The sequence below is a fragment of the Anopheles coustani genome, chromosome 2 (assembly GCF_943734705.1).
Source record: "Anopheles coustani chromosome 2, idAnoCousDA_361_x.2, whole genome shotgun sequence".
NCBI classification, from domain to species: Eukaryota; Metazoa; Arthropoda; class Insecta; order Diptera; family Culicidae; genus Anopheles; species Anopheles coustani.
In genome coordinates, this window is record NC_071289.1 from 59,864,349 (window position 1) to 59,881,924 (window position 17,576).

Sequence of the window (17,576 nt, forward strand, 5' to 3'; positions counted from 1 at the left end):
AGTGTGAGAAACGTTAGCCATGAATCACTACTTCTTCTTCTTGTGATGCTGTGTATTTTCGACACGACCGAACCAACGACGCAGGGAGGAAAATATGTTTGAAGAAGGGTGGAAAAAAAAAGGCAAACAAACGCCTCCCGCTCGCCCTTCCGCCGCTGGCCAACCCCGTTCTCATTTGATTACATTCCACGTTTTCGGCTCGTTGCTTCGTTGATTGCTGTTGCTGACTTTATCGTTACTCCTTTTGGGAGTTCGAAGGGCCATGTCTCATCCCAATCTTCCTGCCCGCGCCCCGATGATGTGCATGTGTGTGTGTGTGTGTGTGTGTGTGTGTGTTTGGAGGTGTTCTGGTTGTGATACACACTAATCATTTCTTTAACATCGTCCGTTTATTTTCACTTTTTTTCCTCCTTCGTACGCTTCGGCAGTCCCCGTTTATGTTACACTCGACTTCCTACTGTCGTGCTATGACTCCCTGTTTCCACTGCTCCGGGTGTATTTAGAAATATTTCCTACTCCCGGAGTGGGTTGTCTGCGGTGGATTTTTTATGTTTTCATTATTGGCACACTGGAAAAGGAATTTAACGGAGTGAACCAAGAGCAAAAGCTCCGACACAGGAATGCAACAAAATTTCACAACTTATTTGTGAAAAGCTTTTCCGATGCAGGAAAACCTGTTATATTGTCCTGTGAGCATTTTAAAAATGAGTGTGCAGCCCGAAGAAATCAGTCGATGAGTTAGTTTGTTACCAAATTTTCTTCACATTCCAATGCACCCTGGATCGATCCGGTGATCAACATCCGGTGGTTCCAAGTGGTCCAAAGCTCGTCTAGTTGGTATGACCCTTCGGACGTGTCAGTTTCCCGACGACAATCCCAAGCGATCGTTATCGTTTCAGTGGTGGCCGGTGGGAAAACGGAAATGGTACCTTTTACGGCGCTAAATGGGTCCTAGGAACTCAGGAATGCGGTACGGCAGCGGCAAGCGCTGGCGAAGGGAAAATTATGATGGGCAATCGCCGGTCCCCGGCCTTCAGCCCGCCCGTCCGGATGGGCTTAGGACAGCGTGGTGTCGGTCAATCGTCTCAATTCCTCCGACATCATCCGGAGCCGGGACGCGCCTTCGTCTTCGATTGAATGGGAGTGTGGACCGTACCGAGGAACCCGCCCGGCAACAGGGGGAAAAATTTAAAAATAATGAGACAGCATCTCTTTTCCAGCCCAGCGGGGTCGCATTGGGTTGTCTCTCGAGTAGCGGTTCGCTACTCCCGCTCCCGCTCCTGCTGCTGCCGTTTGTCTTTCACGAATCTCTTCCACCTTGAGCGCAGCTTCAGTCGGTCGATTTATGTGTACGCGTGTGTATGTGTGTGTGTGTCGGGGAAGGGAAACAATAAAATCTCCTGATAATCATAGGGTTCGGTTGTGAAGCTTTAACAATCGGAGGGGTTTTCTCGTCCTAGCGGACACCGTCGCTATAGTTTTATGTGCAGTGTGAAGGACCGCTGAATGGTTAAAGATGATCGCCATTTCCCTAGGGCGCACACACATATACCCGCCTACTCCGCTCCGACCACTTCTGCCGGTTCGGCTCTTTGTTGCTCTGTTGTGGTCGAAACCGAAAACTGCACTATCATTCATAACACGCTGAACGGTTGAGAATTTTCGACCAGCTGAGCGGCGACCGCGGTGCAGGAGGAGGAGGTGTTCCGGGACGAGGTAGGAAAATCTATGGGAAGATGATTCCATTGGGAAAAGAATCGATGTTTGTGCGATGAGCTGAGATGAGAGCATTTCGAATAATTTGGATGCTTCGCTAGAAACATGAAACATGCTTCGGAAAAAAAGAAGTCAAAAGAAAATGAAAAGGAACAGATTTTAGCAAATACTAGTAATGGAGACTAGATATCTTGTTCTGTAAATGCATATACAAACTGTGTACTTTTTAAATTAATAGCGATTTTCTATCGTCATATATTGGTTTGTTTGTTTACATCCAGCAATGACAAGTGGAATCTCAACTTGCAAGTATATTTAAACGGTCACATCAGCATGCCTTTTCACAGAGCGTTGTGAGTTGATCTCGAACAAATCGGGTCTTTTCAATAACAAGTAAACTAATCTTTGTTATTTGTCGATAATAATAACAAATTTAGTTTAATTTTGGTATCTATAACATATGAATGAATGCAAACGTCAAAGCAAAACCATACAAACGTCAAAGAGTTAAATTTTATAGGAAACGGCATAGTTTGTCGTTCGCGAACACCTGTTTAACGTTTTTGCTCAAAAAGATTTGTTAGTCAACAACGACTTGCGAGCATCAGTCAAAGTAATGACGTTTCGGTGCGGATAGATCTCGTTCTAACATACGACTTGCAGGCCATCGGACATGGAATTTCATTACAGAACAGAAGGATGACAGTTCTGTTCATGACTTGCACGCTTTCTCGTACCGTACATGAGATCGGTGCAAAAAGATTTTGTTTTCTCGCAAGACTATTACGGCGTGTCGTAAGCGGCGCTGTTGTTTTGGTTTTTATTCGGCTATTGAAACGAGCACCTATAGAATAAGCAATCAAAATCCTACGAAGTTGTAAGTTATCAGACAGAGTTTGCAGACGGCACTTATAGAATGAACAATCAAAATGTGTAGTTAAAATCCAAATGTTTTCAATGGTTGTATGTCGTTCAAAAATATTTTACCAATTCAAGCTGGTCAAGCAATAAAATGTAAAAAAAACAAGTAGAAAATATTGAAGAAAAACATAATCTCACAGCTTGTTAAACTCTGATGCCAGAAATTAAATTCCCGATTTAAGTACCCGATGAGACCCATCGGACCATTTATCGTTCAAAAATTCTGTCATGTGGAGATCTAACATTCCGCGCGGCACCAACACCTATCAGGTTACCGGGCCGCCCGGTACTCGGTTTGACCGGAGAACTCCTTTGTCCTCTCACGCCGAGGGCAGGGGTTAGCGAGTGGATGAGAATAGAAAATATCCTTTCCCACCCCGGACGGACTCCCGTCCCAGAGGGGAAAATGATTAATGAGTATTCAAAGCATCAAGCGAAAAAGCCCGAGAGCCCGAAGCACCGCCGGTGATCGAACGAAACTGAACCAGTAGGGCGAAACGGATGCAAGAAGGTGCCTCGGATTCTCGAAGGCCAACGCTCATGATCGCTCAAGAATTATCAGAAACCTCCGGTCCCCGTATCATCCCTCCACCTCGGGGTTTGGAATGTGTGTGTGTGTGTGTCTTCAATAGGGACCCTGCAAAACCTTATTGGAGAGCAATAGGAGAGCGGCGGCTACCACAGAACACAACATACGCACCCGGTTACGAGTGGAGATCGAAGATAAAAGGACGAAGACGAATGATTCGATCACTGCCGCCGCCGCCGCCGACCGACCGATGCGTCATTTTTGTTTCGTTTCGGTTTTTGATGCTGCGTGCCTTTTTCGTTCGCCTGCGTGACCGTCGGTCAATTGATCGGAATTCGTCGGCAGCCGGTGGACAACAGTCAGGATGGCAGATAAACGAGAAAAGAGATGACTGATCGTGTGTATTCGGTAGGTGACGAAGGTGAGGACGTGCTGAGGATGGGAGGGGTGGCAAGAGAGGCAGCTCCACCAGTTGGACTGGGAGCATAGTTCTGCACGGTCGCCAAAGCACCGACGAGCGCTCACCGTTCTTGTGCATATCTGACTTATTCGGGGAGGAGGAACAAGACGACTCTGATTCCGCCAAAGACAACCCAACCTGGGCGCATCACCAGGCGCGGTTCGCCGTCGCCATTAATAAGAAGTGACACTTTTCAACTTTACCGACGCCCAGCGCAACCGCCCGTGGTTGCCAAAAAAAGTGAAAACCGAAAGCTCTGAAAGCGTTTCGGTGTTCGGTTTCGCCTCGAACTATACCGAATCGGTGTCTGCTCTTCAGGCCAAATGAATAAAAAAAGTATAATAATCAGATTATATCGAAACCTCAAACGGTGGTGGTTAGCGGCCTGTCCCTGTTGTGGTGAAATTCTGGCTCCATATCAGATGCGACTATGGCTGGAGCAGAGAATGGAGTCAGAATAAATCCAACCTGATCATCTCCAGATTTTGGCTGCGGATCGGATAGCGCCGTAGATCCTAATACATGAACAATGTCAAAAAGTACAGAACGAAAAAGTATAGCAAACACGGCATTTCACAAGAAACATCGATCGGCGATCGAAGACAAACAACCGAGTGCGGCTTTTTACGACTTTTCTTCTGGTTTGCCCAACTGTACCAAGCCTCTAGGAAAAGGTTGTAGTGCCCTGATTTGGTATCATATGCTGTCGGTCCCCGTAACCAAGACGCCACCAATGCCAAACTAAGCTCACGAACTGGCCGTGGCGTAAAAGAACTGTTTCAAGCAAGCCGCTAATTTTGGAATATCTGAATCTGGGCCGTTAACAGTCAAAAAGCGAAATGAAGCCATAAATTATCTGCAGCACTCTCAGACCTAGCGGGCTCCAGCGGGCGGGGTATCCGTCGATATCGCCGGGTGCGCAATAAAAAACAAGACTAGTGTCACCGTGCATAACACGATGCTAATGATATTTTATTACAGCCCCCGGGCCTGGAGGAACGTACGTACGAGCTGTGATTATGCAAAACGCATAAAAGATTCCACCGGGATAGGAACAGCGCCGGCCGATCCGGTGGGAATGTTCGATTCTTCGCTAGGGAACCCCTCGAAACGAAAGCCGCCAACAGGACGACGATGGTTAAAACAAACCCAAAAACCTTTAAAAGTGTAGCCTAGGATTCCCTTCCCTTGTTTGTCGTGCCGACCAGATTCCACCATTGGAGACAACCTGAGCAGGAGGAGGTATGTCGGCCGGTTGCAGTTCTACGCTTCCAGGGTTCTCTTTCGCAACTGACATCAATCATTTTGTGCCAGCGCTTCTAGCGGCGGCGTCAAGCGGACAGGAATTTCCAATGTAGAACAAACACTCCATCGTCTCTACACGAAATGGGATTTTTATTGTTTTCAAAAGTCACCTCGTTTCGGGCGATGGTACGACCACACTCTACACTTGCGCATTTGACATAAAAGCATCTAGGGTAAAGGCAGTCGCTTTGTGTTTTTGAAATGAACATTTCTCACAAGCGCTTCCATGTAGTGCGAGCTGGAATCAAAAGGATGGTACGAGTCTGGAAGAAAAATACCATGGCAATAGTTCTATCGTGCTGAGAATTTTCATCTGAATAAGCAATATTCGAGTTTCTACGAACTAAAAGTGACCTCCGAAAAGAATATCTGATTCATTTACTAATTGTTGAATCTTTAGGGCCTATTCCGAACGAAGGCGTCAAAGCTAATCGATCGTATAGCAAATAGACGATCGCCTGAAGTCAGAATCAGTCAACCAGTTTTTTTTCAGTTGTTGTGCGGCATTCACGACAAAATGTTACCCAGTTTGGACTTTAAAATATTGGAATATGTCCTACCTTTAAGTGCTGTAAATGTATATTCTATTGGTTGGAGTTGGTAAAGAGGGTTAGTAGTGTTGTAAAATCAATTATATTTGAACCGTTCAATTCCTCCAATGCTCTTTGGGCATGATTTACTGTGGCCAGGTATGTCCAAACCACTGAATCGTACGCTTTATGATGTTTTCTGATAGAGTTGTTTAATTCCGGAAAGCACTGCACACTATACATTTCTCCATACGCCGGATGGCTTGACAGGAAGATCAGCGGCTTTGTGAAAATCCTTTTTGCAGGTTTTCAGCCACGATATGACGTTCTATAGGAGTTAGGGGACCCCAAAACTTTTAAAATATACTAACAAGCTTCAAAAGCACCCTAAAGTTCCTGGGCTTTTTACCACTCGTCGCCGTCTGGCTTTAAATAACCTTTGATCACGTGGTCCGCGATAAAGTTGGATATTTTAACATGTAATCAAACGTAGTTGGTTTAATGTTTTGGCCACCTCAGTTTCAATTTAAATGATACAGTTGTCAAACTTGTTCTGAATTAAAAAAAAATACTACTCTTTATTTTGTCTTCAACAGAAAGATGCTAGCGTTATCTGTGTTTGCATGAGAAGTCGTTAAAATTTGTCTTTTTTTATACAAACGTTACAGGAAAGTCTAACCAAAACTGTATGGACGCTGGATTCTATTATTTTCTTTAAATTAAATGTGAAACTTTGAATTAAATGTGAAACTTTGACACTTTGAAAGGGTTTTACCTCAAAGAAATAAAATTTCAATCTTTATCCACGGATCCGATGCAGAAAACATTAAGCTAAATGCGTGTTTTAAGGTCCTTTCACCCAACCGTTGCGTTTCTCCCGCGTGGCAGTTGATTTTTCCACACCGGCAAGTAGGAGGGCCCCGCACGGCAATTGGTGCTGATAGGGCATAATTTATGTTAATTGAATGTGCCACCTTGCTAAACGAAACATACAAAAAAAAAATGCCTAACCGGACCGAACGGAAAATCGCACGGAAAAGATAGAAAACATATACACCAACCAAAACAACCAACCGGGCGCTCGTAAATATGGCTTGCTAATGGGAAAAACGCCGGCGGAAACCGTGGCCAGGGTGCTAATGGCCGGTGGCCCCGTGGTGGCGTGACGCGTTGGGGGTAAGAGCAGATATCTGTACCAGCCGCGGAGCAGTGGAAGCCATTTCGAAGCATGGGAACGGAAGTGAGACAAAGGTGGCAGTTTTTGATCAACCAGATGATTTTAGAAGACGAAAATAGCTAGCAGCTTCATGCATCGCTTAGTAGTGAAGTGTATGGAGATAAGTTTCAATGAAATTCATTTTCAACTAAAATTTTTTCCACCGTGGGAACGTCCTCTAATAGCGGAATATTTCCACCGATCCTTCATTGGAAAATTGATCCGTTTGAAATAATACCGGGTGATTGATTTAATTATAGCAATTGAACAGGAAAAAATGATTGCAAACGCCACCGATTGGATCTCGATGATGCTTTATGGTCTTTTTCTAAAAATAATTCTGCCGGAAATAATTCACCTCCCCCCCGTTCCCAAGCTTCCTCACGCCGGGGGAACGGATCTCCAACACCGGCGAGTGATTTTGTACTATCCCGGGCATAAATCACCCGGGATTGTTATGAAACGTACTTAATCCATCACCTTTGCAATCATCATCATCAGCATCATCCTTGCGGCGCGCAATCATCGCGTGCCCCCGAAACCGGCATTCCGGAACGCGCGCGGCCCCACGTGGAACCGGGGCCTGGGCGTTGCGCAATGTTTACGCGTGCCACCGCGTGTTTGTCTGAGCATAAATCTGATTTATGTTCACACTCGCGCATCGTGGCGCTCTCGTGGCTGCCTCCAAACCGGGGTTCGCGCGGGTCCCCGTGTCCGTGTTTCGCCAGGTTCGGGCTGGGGTTGGATTTTCGTTTTGTTTTTGCTCCGCGATGATGGGACGAAATGTTGGTTGGAAATGATTTCAATTTTTAAACACGCACTGACGAACGAACGTCGACGAACGTGGCAGACATTTTTCCACCCCGAACTCGCATGAGTTGGGAAGGGTTTGGGAAATGGGAAAGACGCATTCAAACACACGAACATGTACCCACGGAAGTGGGTGAACAAAAAGTCGGCAATCGCGCTCGTGGATTCGCTTTCATACTTTTCGGAAGGGCTTTCATTCAACAAGCGTCATGCCGACGACCGATGCAGTGATTGAGTGCTTCCTTAAGCCTTCATCAGCGATTCGCTGCACGACGCCTTCCGTGGGGAGAAGGGGGGACTGTACAAAATGCAGCCGAAAGAAGATCCGTCCACGATCCGCCCCGCGTTTCGGGATGGGAAGAAAACAAAACAGGATTGGAGCAGATTATATTTCGCCGACCGTTGATGGCTGCACGTGCGGAAGGGCAATCCCTGGTACGGTGGGGGTGGGGGGTGATGCTGACGAGAACCTTTTTTCTTCATTCCGAGCACGTACACGCGACTCGATGCGCTCGGTGGGGCGGAAAGGGGTGGAGCACACAAATACAGCAAAAAATGCGTCATCCTAGTTATTAGCCCATTAGTGCAATACGAAAAGGGCTCATTCCGCGGAAGCGAGCATTGTCCGCCCGGTGGTGCCGCGGGTGGGAGAAAGACCGGAGAACGTCAAACCAGTCGTCGTCGTCGTCGTCGTTGCAACACCGGAAGCGTCGAGGATCTTTTGCCGGCCCGGCTCATCTGCATGTCCGTGGCATTAATCTTCATTCAGAACCACTCAAATAATTCCATGCCCTCCTTCGACTTCGCCGAGGCACAAACTTTGCCTCGTACCTGATTTGCATTCCACTTATGCAGGCCCCCTGGATCGCCATTCGCGCTCATATTTGTGCGCATGCATTTCTGATTACTTTATCTGAATGTCGGATTCCTCGAAGGCGAACGGGGATATTTTTCAATGCCCGAAATTGAGCGTCCACTCACGGATGTGGCGAGTGAGTGAGATTGACGGTAGCAGGAAACCAATGCACTCGCGGCTTGAATGGGTCTGAACTTCACAGCAAAAATCGTTAAACGTAGTGCAGCTCACTGATTAATATTAAAATCGTCACCCCATCATGGTGGATGGCCGCGTCGGTCCTAATGCAACCGCCAAAATATATTGGCGCCAATCGCATCCCGATACGGATATGCATCCGGGTCGATTGCATCCCTCCCGCATATGATACACTGTGCGCCGTCCTCACACGCGAATAGGGGATGCAACATTTTGGCAACCTCGTTGATTATAATGCCACGATCAACCGAACCCGGCCAGTCGTCGAGTCGCCAGTTCGGTGGACATTCAGCACATTCTACGCAACCTACGGTTCTCCGTTGCATCGGTGGCGGAAATGATATTTGCATCGAATAGTTCAGCTTAATTAATATTTAAAATATGCGAACACAAAACCCTGCGCATCCTCCGGCGCTCGCTTTTTGCGGCATTTGAATTGTTCGGTTTGGTGTTTCAATGTTATCTAACCCTTCTTTCGTCCCGTTCACTCTTTTTCATCCGCAGGTGGAGCAAGCATGCGGCAAGGCCGCACTGATGCCGTTCGAACTTGCAACCGACGGATCCTTTGGCGATGCGCCCCAAACGCTGGCCGGTGGCATTAAGTGGATGCTGGCGCCCAACAACGAGATGCTCCAGTTCGAGATGACCATCGACAACAATAAGGATCTCTTCCTGCAGCTTTCCACCACGTGAGTACCAGCTGTACACACAAACACATTGGACGGGCGTGTCCGGGAGGAAAAGAACTTGGCACTAACGAATCGACCCGAGTCAAAGTGGAGCTGTACCGATGGTTGCACAATCACGTGGTGTAATTATTATACGGGCGCGTATTGGATTCCAAGAATTTGTCCCCCTTCAACTGAGTAAGCGGAAGAGCCTAGGCCGATGCTGGTATTAATTAACATTCCGTTGCAATCCGCGAAGCGAAAAGCAATCGCGATCGCAAACTACAGATTGGCGATCTGGCCGAGTGTCAATGCGTAATGGTGTGGTGGGGTGTGAGATAATTGGGAATTAATGGCGTTGGCAGCTCCAGGGTCTTTCGTAACGAATTTTTCCTTCCACCCACCGCTGGTGTTCGTTGGTACTGATGAAGATTTCGCACCACGTGACGTCCTGCCACTTTCTGGATTTAATTCTTCCAATCTACCAGCAAACGCGACACATCCCCCCCACGGCGTGGGACGGTGGGAGGAGGGCATTTCAAGTTCGCGGTCGCGCCGAACCGGGGCTCATTGATATGCACCTCGTGTTGCCGTCGTCGTACTTTGATAATGTTTTGACAACCCTCAAGTGTCATGTCGGAAATGGACAGTTTTTATTGTTTTATTTATTAGCCTACTGGACTCGGGGAAGAAAGGTTGGAATAGAAAGAGCTTGGTCTGGGCAATAAATGATTGTTCTTAGATTGAGGCATTTAAAATTGTGTGTAAAACTTACTTTTCTTCAACAAAACTTGCTCAATTAAGTTCCTCGTGATTAACTAACACGTAATTTATGAGTGTACGTAGTATTAATGAAAGGTTTTTCATGCTACTAACAATTATCACAAAATTTTGAAATTTTGTCGCGGAAGATCGTCCAATTCATTTTAAATTCAGATTGGAATAGATTCAACCATTTTAACAAACATGTCTTACTGTCTCCGAGAACAGATTTTCGAAAAAGCGTCAACTTTTGGTTTTTTATTACGAATTTTTATTATTTGCACGTTATTTGCAACGTTTGCAATAAAACAAATAGACAGAAAATTTTCTTCGGCAATAAGAAACATCTTAACCAAGCTAATTGAATGAACTTTCGTAAGTCCCTTAAAATAATATTCCGAGGGTCGCTAGGGCGGTCTTACGTTACTTAGCCGAAACCAGTAATGTTTTCCTGTTTTTCAGTTGTTGTGTGGCCTTCATGTCCAAATGCTACTCCGTTCTTCATAAGTGACCAAATAGTCAAAAATCCACATCAGCTGAGTCAGTGGATAAGAAATGTCTCACAACATCAAAGAAGTTCGTTTCGCGATAAAGCCGAAAGTTTCAACATGTAATCAAACGTGGATGGTTTAATGTTTTGGCCACCTCAGATTCAATTTAAATGATAAAGTAATCAAACTTGTTCTGAAATGCTACTCTTTACTTTGCTTTCAACAGAAAGCTGCTAGCGTTTTCCGTTTTTTTCATGAAAAGTCGTTAAATTTGTCTATTTTTTTATGTAAACGTTATGAGCTACACTGATTAGAAGATCCACACTTTTCTCGTAAATATAATTGTTCTCGATTAGAATCAAGCAAAGATTCTTTCAGAAGCTACAAAATCTCAATGTCATATAAACCTGATGATCGTTCTCGCTTCTACAGTCGCTTACCTATTAAAAATAATTTAAAAATATCATGACAAATCGAAATTTTTCGTTTCACAAAGACGCCCTTTCAAAGCTGTTGATTGCTCATCAGTCGTATCATCTGACTGAAAATAATTGCCACTAACAGGAAAAAAACCTGATGGCAAACTGCGACTTAGATTTATTTATTCGCAACAGCATCCCTCCTGGTGGGTTTGCCACAGCTACGGCTTTTTTTTCATATGCGACCGTGACCTTCTTCAACCCTAGCCCGCGTCGAACGAGCTCGCAACTGCGTCCTAATGGGATCGGGTTGGCAAAGGAAAACAATCGGCTCGATTAATTGCGATCGCCGATTTCCCCGTTTCGATTGAAGGGTTTGGAGTGTGTTGCAATTATTGCATTTTTGCACATGCCTTAGGCAAGCGGAGAAAAAAAGCAGAAAAGAAACGCACTCCAATATAATCGTACAATCAAGCACCATTGTTCCATCGAGCGCTTGGTACAGCGGCTGCATTGCGCCCAAAAGCAGACCGCGTGGGTGTCAATGTTAATGGTTGAATATGTGGCATGACTTCATAAGCGCGCATCATCACTTCACACCACTGACGATGGATGACGAAATAGGCGCAGTATAACTAAGGGTTGTCGGCCTTTTTGTTGCGTAGGACGTTCGAAAAGAAACCACTGAATCGCAGTAAAGTGTCATATTTGACGCTAACAGCTATTTACAAATCTTGTGTGGAAGCTGGAATATGCTTTAAAATTAGTCAATAGAAAAGCGGTGTTCATATTAATTAATAGCGATGCTTTGGGGACTTAACAAATCCAATTATGACACGCCTCTGCACCACTTCGACTGATCGATCACCATCTTTTCTCCTAGGCTCTGCGATAACGAGGATTACCATCCGACGGACGAAGACTGCTGGACGGGCAGCAGCTTGAGCGACTACACCCAGCAGATCGTGACCGAGATCGGCGATCGGTACAATCCGGAAGTGCGATACAACGCCAGTGCGACCGTGTCGCCACACATGCAAACGCTGGTCGATCGATTGATCAATCTGAAGACGGCCGTCAACAAAGCGGTACGTGTGCTTTAAATCGTTCTTTGTTGTCATACCCACTTAATCGATGGAATAAAATTGCGAATCAATCATTTAAAATATTATGCTAATGGCATTATACCTTAAACCTTATCTTCCTCTTTTTCGCAATCGCCAGTCCTTACCGATCACCTTCCGGGGCGACGTCGACAAAATGCAATCCGACATGGCGGAAGGGTCGGGCGACTCATCCTATGCCAGCGACGACGAAGAGGACGGTTTCATGGGTTCCGGTTCAGGCGACGGTGGTAAGTTTCCTGCTCCCAACACATGTCCTCCAATGTCTTTCCAATGTTTCCCGCATCGATCGATTGCTATCCTCTTGCTGACTGTAATCTCCGCATCTTTCCTCTCTTTCGTGTTTCTCCCCCGCAGTTTATTCGAGAGCGTTCGATGGAATCTCGCCGGAAGTGGCCACACCCACCCTCAGCCCACCGAACTTCGCAAAACGAATCTCAGCGCACTCCTGCTGGAGCTTGCTTGCCGTCTCCGCGGTCGTCCTAGCGCTACCACTCCTGCTGACGTCCGATCGGTTCAGTAGGCACTGAACCAACCAAACCGCGTGGGTGGACAGAACGGGTTCCGTGTGTCGTCCGCTCTGTAAGGTTAGCACAAGGCCACGAACGTTCCGAGATCGTTCTTTGTGGTGTGGTTTCGCACCTAACGTAACGTTGATGAGGAGAAGACACAAAGCAAAACAAAAGGAAGCAGCAAAACCATAAGGATCGGACTTAACACAGCAACACGCCCCTCATCAGCACGAAACCCACACACGTTCTCATCTTGTACACATCCTTCTTCCTCAAAACACTCAAGTCTAGGATCTTTAAAGAAAAATCGGTACGAATGCGATTAGTTCCCAAAGAGGAAAGAAACATAGTCAACGCGCTTAGTATTGTATCAGGTGCAGCTAGCCATCTAGCCAGGACCAAAGGGTCCTTGCAGTGGCAAGTGGTTGGTTGTTTAGAGTGCTCGCACTCAGCTCAAAACAGCTTGCGATGGAAATCGAAATCCTTGGTTGCGCACAGGCAACACTTCTTAGATAGTGAGAAATTTCGAAACCCCTTTCTCGCTTTTGCTGCTTGCGACGAGACCAATAACCAATCTTCACATTCGCGTCCGATTTGCTCAACGCAAATCCTGTTTTGCTGTATGTTACGCGTTCGAGCATGGAAGAAATCAATTCATCTGCGATTCACGTACACCACCCCCTAGCACATAAGAATTCGGGCGGCTCACGAGCTACTCTCATAACGTCGTTCGACACAAAATTTACCCCGCCAATGGCCATAAGATCACGATGTTTCTAACTTTATCATTATTGCCCCCATACTTACTTCCCTCCCCCAGGTTCGTTTGTGTCGGACAGTTTGTTCTAGCTGAATGTTCGCTGCTCAGCAAATTCTCATGCGAAAGATCAGTTCCCAACGATCTCGCGAACGTGTGTAAGATTTCATTGGAGTCACCAAGGTTACGGTCGGGTGGTTGAAGGTTAGTTTTTTTTTGTTAGTGATTAATGCCGTGATTCTTCCACTGTCATTTATTTAATCGCCTCCTCATCCATGTCGACTTTTAACGTGTTTCGTACGTGTCCGTGTAGCTAACAACTCGTCCTGGGTATCTATGCGTCTCCTCTTCTGCATAGGCCCTGCGAGGATATCCATTTTTTGTGTTTACTTTCGTAGTCGATTAAAGAACAAAATACCGTAGCTAGAACATTATAAAAGAAATGGAAACACAAACAAAACTCATCTTATATCTACAACAAGAAGCAAAAAAATCGGAAGAAGCTAAGATGCTTCTTCGTACTAATTCAACTTGACACAACACAACGTAAAATGAAAACAACAGAATCAAGACGCAAACTCTAGTGACGATGGAAATAAGTACGTGGATGAAAATAATCTGTACATAGTAAACTTATAGGACGAAAGTGACAATTATCCATTGCAATACTATAAACATAGATTGCTGAAGGAAACAGGCGGAGAAGGTAGGGCAAATAACCAATACTTTCGAATACATTGTTTGCGCTTCCTGAGAAACACTGAGAAATCATTGTTGTTAGAGCAAGGCGCACATGATATCTACTAACGTACGCATTAGAAAACAACCTACGCATAAACTCTCAAACACTAGTTAACAAATTTCTATCGAACCAAACACACACACGCACGCACCGATTGTCCAGTCGTAATGTGGTGTGTTGAATGTTCTACAAGGTTCAAACCGTCGTGGTTACTTTGTCCTCACACACGAACGTACTTTGGATAGTCTTTAGGGTCTTGATGATATTTCTTAAACTAACCGCCGTCCCTTTCGTTGACAAGGTTGAACCCAGGTTTATTTTTGCAAACAGTACAAGCAAACGTTATTCAACCGATGTCATTCAAGGAAAACGTATACGCACAGCAGCAAAAGTTACTCACGAGACACAAAAGCAACAGTACCATTACCGATTAGTGACTCCACTCTTCCAAACTAGCTTCGCAACTAAGTTCACAGCCAAACGGTTGACGTTGAAACTGTGCTCCAAGCAATAGTACAACATGTTTACATGTCTTATGATACGATGTTCGATGTAGTAAGAGACTATTCTCTATCTTTGTTTTACAAATTCCTTAAATTAAACAGTTTTTTTTAAATGACAGCATGTGGCGGTTTTGTTAAGCGCCTTACAGAGGCCAACGTTTTCCCGCCAAATGATGAAGATTAGCCAAGGTCCATGGGATTGGTTGCCAAGTAAAAGCCTGCAATCCGTGTCCGAACTCAACGAGTGAATGTTCTTCTAGAATTGCACATGTTCGGAGGTTTACCAAATGATGCGACGCACGTTTTACAGCAACAAAGATGTTAGAAATGTGTCGAAAAAGTAAAACAACCTACAAAACACTGTTTCCGGATGTACCACGATTTGGAAAGTCGTCGAAGTCAAACCACAATCAGAGAAGGAAGGAAGGGTAGAAAAAAAAACGTGAGCAAGTGTTGCTAGAAGTGAGTGATGATGCGCCTTTTTCAAACGAAAAAGAGATATGACATAAGAACACCTTATTTCGCCACCCGAAAACGCTAACCCAATTGTTTGAACTATCTGTGATTGAGATAAGAGAAAAGTAAGGAAAATGCAACAGAACACAGGATATGACAGGAGAGAAAAAAGGTAGAATGGGAAAAAAGATGAATGTGAATGAAAGTAGTTGAGCGCGCGTAAGTTATGATGCTTCCGAAGCGACGTTGAAAAGAAGGAGCAAAATTAAGAGCAAATAATTTATTGTTATTAGATTGTTGTTTAAAATCCTGTACCGAGCGAAATGGCGCGAATGTCGAACGTCTCCCGGACACGTCCAAATTCCGACACCGGAACTACTACACCTAGACCATTGCGACTCTTCTTCACCCAGCTGGGTTGAATGAGAACGATCATGTCCAACAATATCGACTCCATCTGCACTTTGGTGCACGCAGGGCAGAAAGGAGCATGAAGAAACGTAATATATGATGGTGCCATGAATCCCGAGTTCGAGTGACAATGGACAGAATCAATAGAGAGGCAAAGAGAAAGTAATGTTGCGAAAATACGAAGCAAGTACGGTTATGAAGTGTAAAGTAAAATTTAAAAAAGAAAATATTGATCGTCGACAAAATTTTACGAAATCCGAATACAAACAAAACAAATTAATTGAAACCAATGGGAAAAAACAAGAAATGCGGATGGAAAAGTTGCTAATTCCACTTCCAGTGATATATTTTAGGTTTAGGTTGCAGTTATTATATTATCTGTATTATTCTCCACCAATTGGTTTGTTTAACCGCTTTCTTGGGCCTGGTTGGGCAGGGAAAAGTCTTCAAAATTCGAGTCATAACGGTTTTAGAACTAGAGACAAAAAAAATCATAAGCAAACAGAAAACAACAGCAACAGAAGATTTATTCGGTAAACGATCCTAGTTGAACTGGCCACATTTCTTCACTTGTTCCGTGCTAAATGATATCGCTTGTCCAATCTGCTTTCACTTTACATGTGTCACCACTGTTACAGGCGATACTAGTTCCACTTACAACAACGTTTCCTTCGATAACTTATCGCGAATAGGGAAGAAAAACTCTACAGAATGAAGGGTCACTGTGTTGGATGAAGGTGGAGAGAAATTACCAAACATTTTCTCAGTCGCCTCTCGTTCAAGACTTGGAGCCTTCGTTACTGCTACCGTACGCGATGTTTCCACAATTACCAGTAAGGAAAATGGAACGTCCCTCTTCCCAACAGCACATACCCAACCTACGTTGAGGTATGGAAAAAGCAAAAAAAATCGAGAAGAACCGAAATCGGCAGCAGACAGGTTGAGTAATGGAGGAGAGAGCGCAATTCACATTGTATTTATCTAATAAATACAGTTCAAACAGGAAATTAAATTAATTTAAAACCATGGATAAACAAGGTAGACATTAGGAAGGTAATATACAAACAGTAAAAATATATATATTAAAAAAGTGCTGGGCAAGGGCACCGGGTGGATGGAGAAATGGTCACGCACGGGATGATCATTAAAATTTGGGAGCAGGCAATGGAAACGCGCGAGGGCCGTGTGCAGAAGTTGGGTTGGTCAGGGGTGAGCAGAACAATGTGTATTATATGTAGGCAAGTAGGATATAATGTTTTCGAAAACAACAAAACGGCAAACATAACGAATTAAACGGGCACCCCACTCGTTCGCCCCCTGACCGGCACGCCGAAACTGCCAGTCGGGGACAGTTTCCACCAAAACCGTACCGGGCAATCGGACCGGGCATCATTACTTCGAGCCGACGGGCCACAAAATCGATCGCCCGTGAAATGATGGGCCCTCCGCACAGATTATGCTTGCTCGCGGTTTGCGAAATAAAATCGAAATAAGCACAGAATGGAACAGGTTTTCAAACGCGTGTACAGGCGGGGCGGAAGGAATACATGTATAGAAATAACGGTGCGGATATTTTCCCGATCCCGAGCATACCACCACAGATAGCAAACGAAGAAAATCAGGTGAAGTGAACAAATAGAAATCACTTGCAATCACTTTGCCCGGAACCGCGTGCAAACAAGGACGTTCTCGGCAACGGGAGGGAAAATCAAACGCAGAAAACCGTGGAAATGCATCCAACAAACCAACAGAGAAAACGTGGTACGGTGAATAAGGAAGAAACAATAAACATATTATTCTGAACGAATAACAGAAAAAACGATCGGCGATGCCATGGTTGTTGTGTTTCAATTATATTTACGGGCGGATGTTATTTAAATTGTTTTATTTACATACTGTTAATTTGACATAGCAAACTTTTTGTTTAGTACGCAGAATTTTACAGAAAGTTTATTATAAAAATCGATCAAAAACAATCTCCAATGGATGTCCAATTTAAAATACCTGCAGGATAAACTTACGGGAAGGATTTTCCTACGATGTGAGTGCGGCTCGTGGAAAACGGGAGAAAACTCACCAGCATGGAAATGCGTCAGTGTGTACGTGGTTCATTTAAATATGTTTTTGCTGTACTCAATCCGGTAGCGGGCGAGAACTTTTGCGACCGTTACAGTGGTTTTTTTTATTCCA

The 17,576-nt window shown here is 44.8% G+C and overlaps 1 protein-coding gene across 4 annotated transcripts in view; it reads left to right on the plus strand.

Annotated features, from left to right (window-relative positions):
* The window catches only part of LOC131261821 (division abnormally delayed protein), a 119,842-nt gene extending 105,202 nt beyond the window's left edge, over nucleotides 1-14,640 (plus strand). For all 4 annotated transcript variants that reach the window (XM_058263656.1, XM_058263659.1, XM_058263657.1 and 1 more), the window contains exons 6-9: nucleotides 9,046-9,230; nucleotides 11,765-11,969; nucleotides 12,106-12,235; nucleotides 12,363-14,640. In XM_058263656.1, coding sequence (XP_058119639.1) covers nucleotides 9,046-9,230; nucleotides 11,765-11,969; nucleotides 12,106-12,235; nucleotides 12,363-12,535 — 693 coding nt within the window. In that variant the 3' untranslated portion in view covers nucleotides 12,536-14,640. The remainder of the gene's footprint in view (nucleotides 1-9,045; nucleotides 9,231-11,764; nucleotides 11,970-12,105; nucleotides 12,236-12,362) is intronic.
* Nucleotides 14,641-17,576: the final 2,936 nt, after the last annotated feature.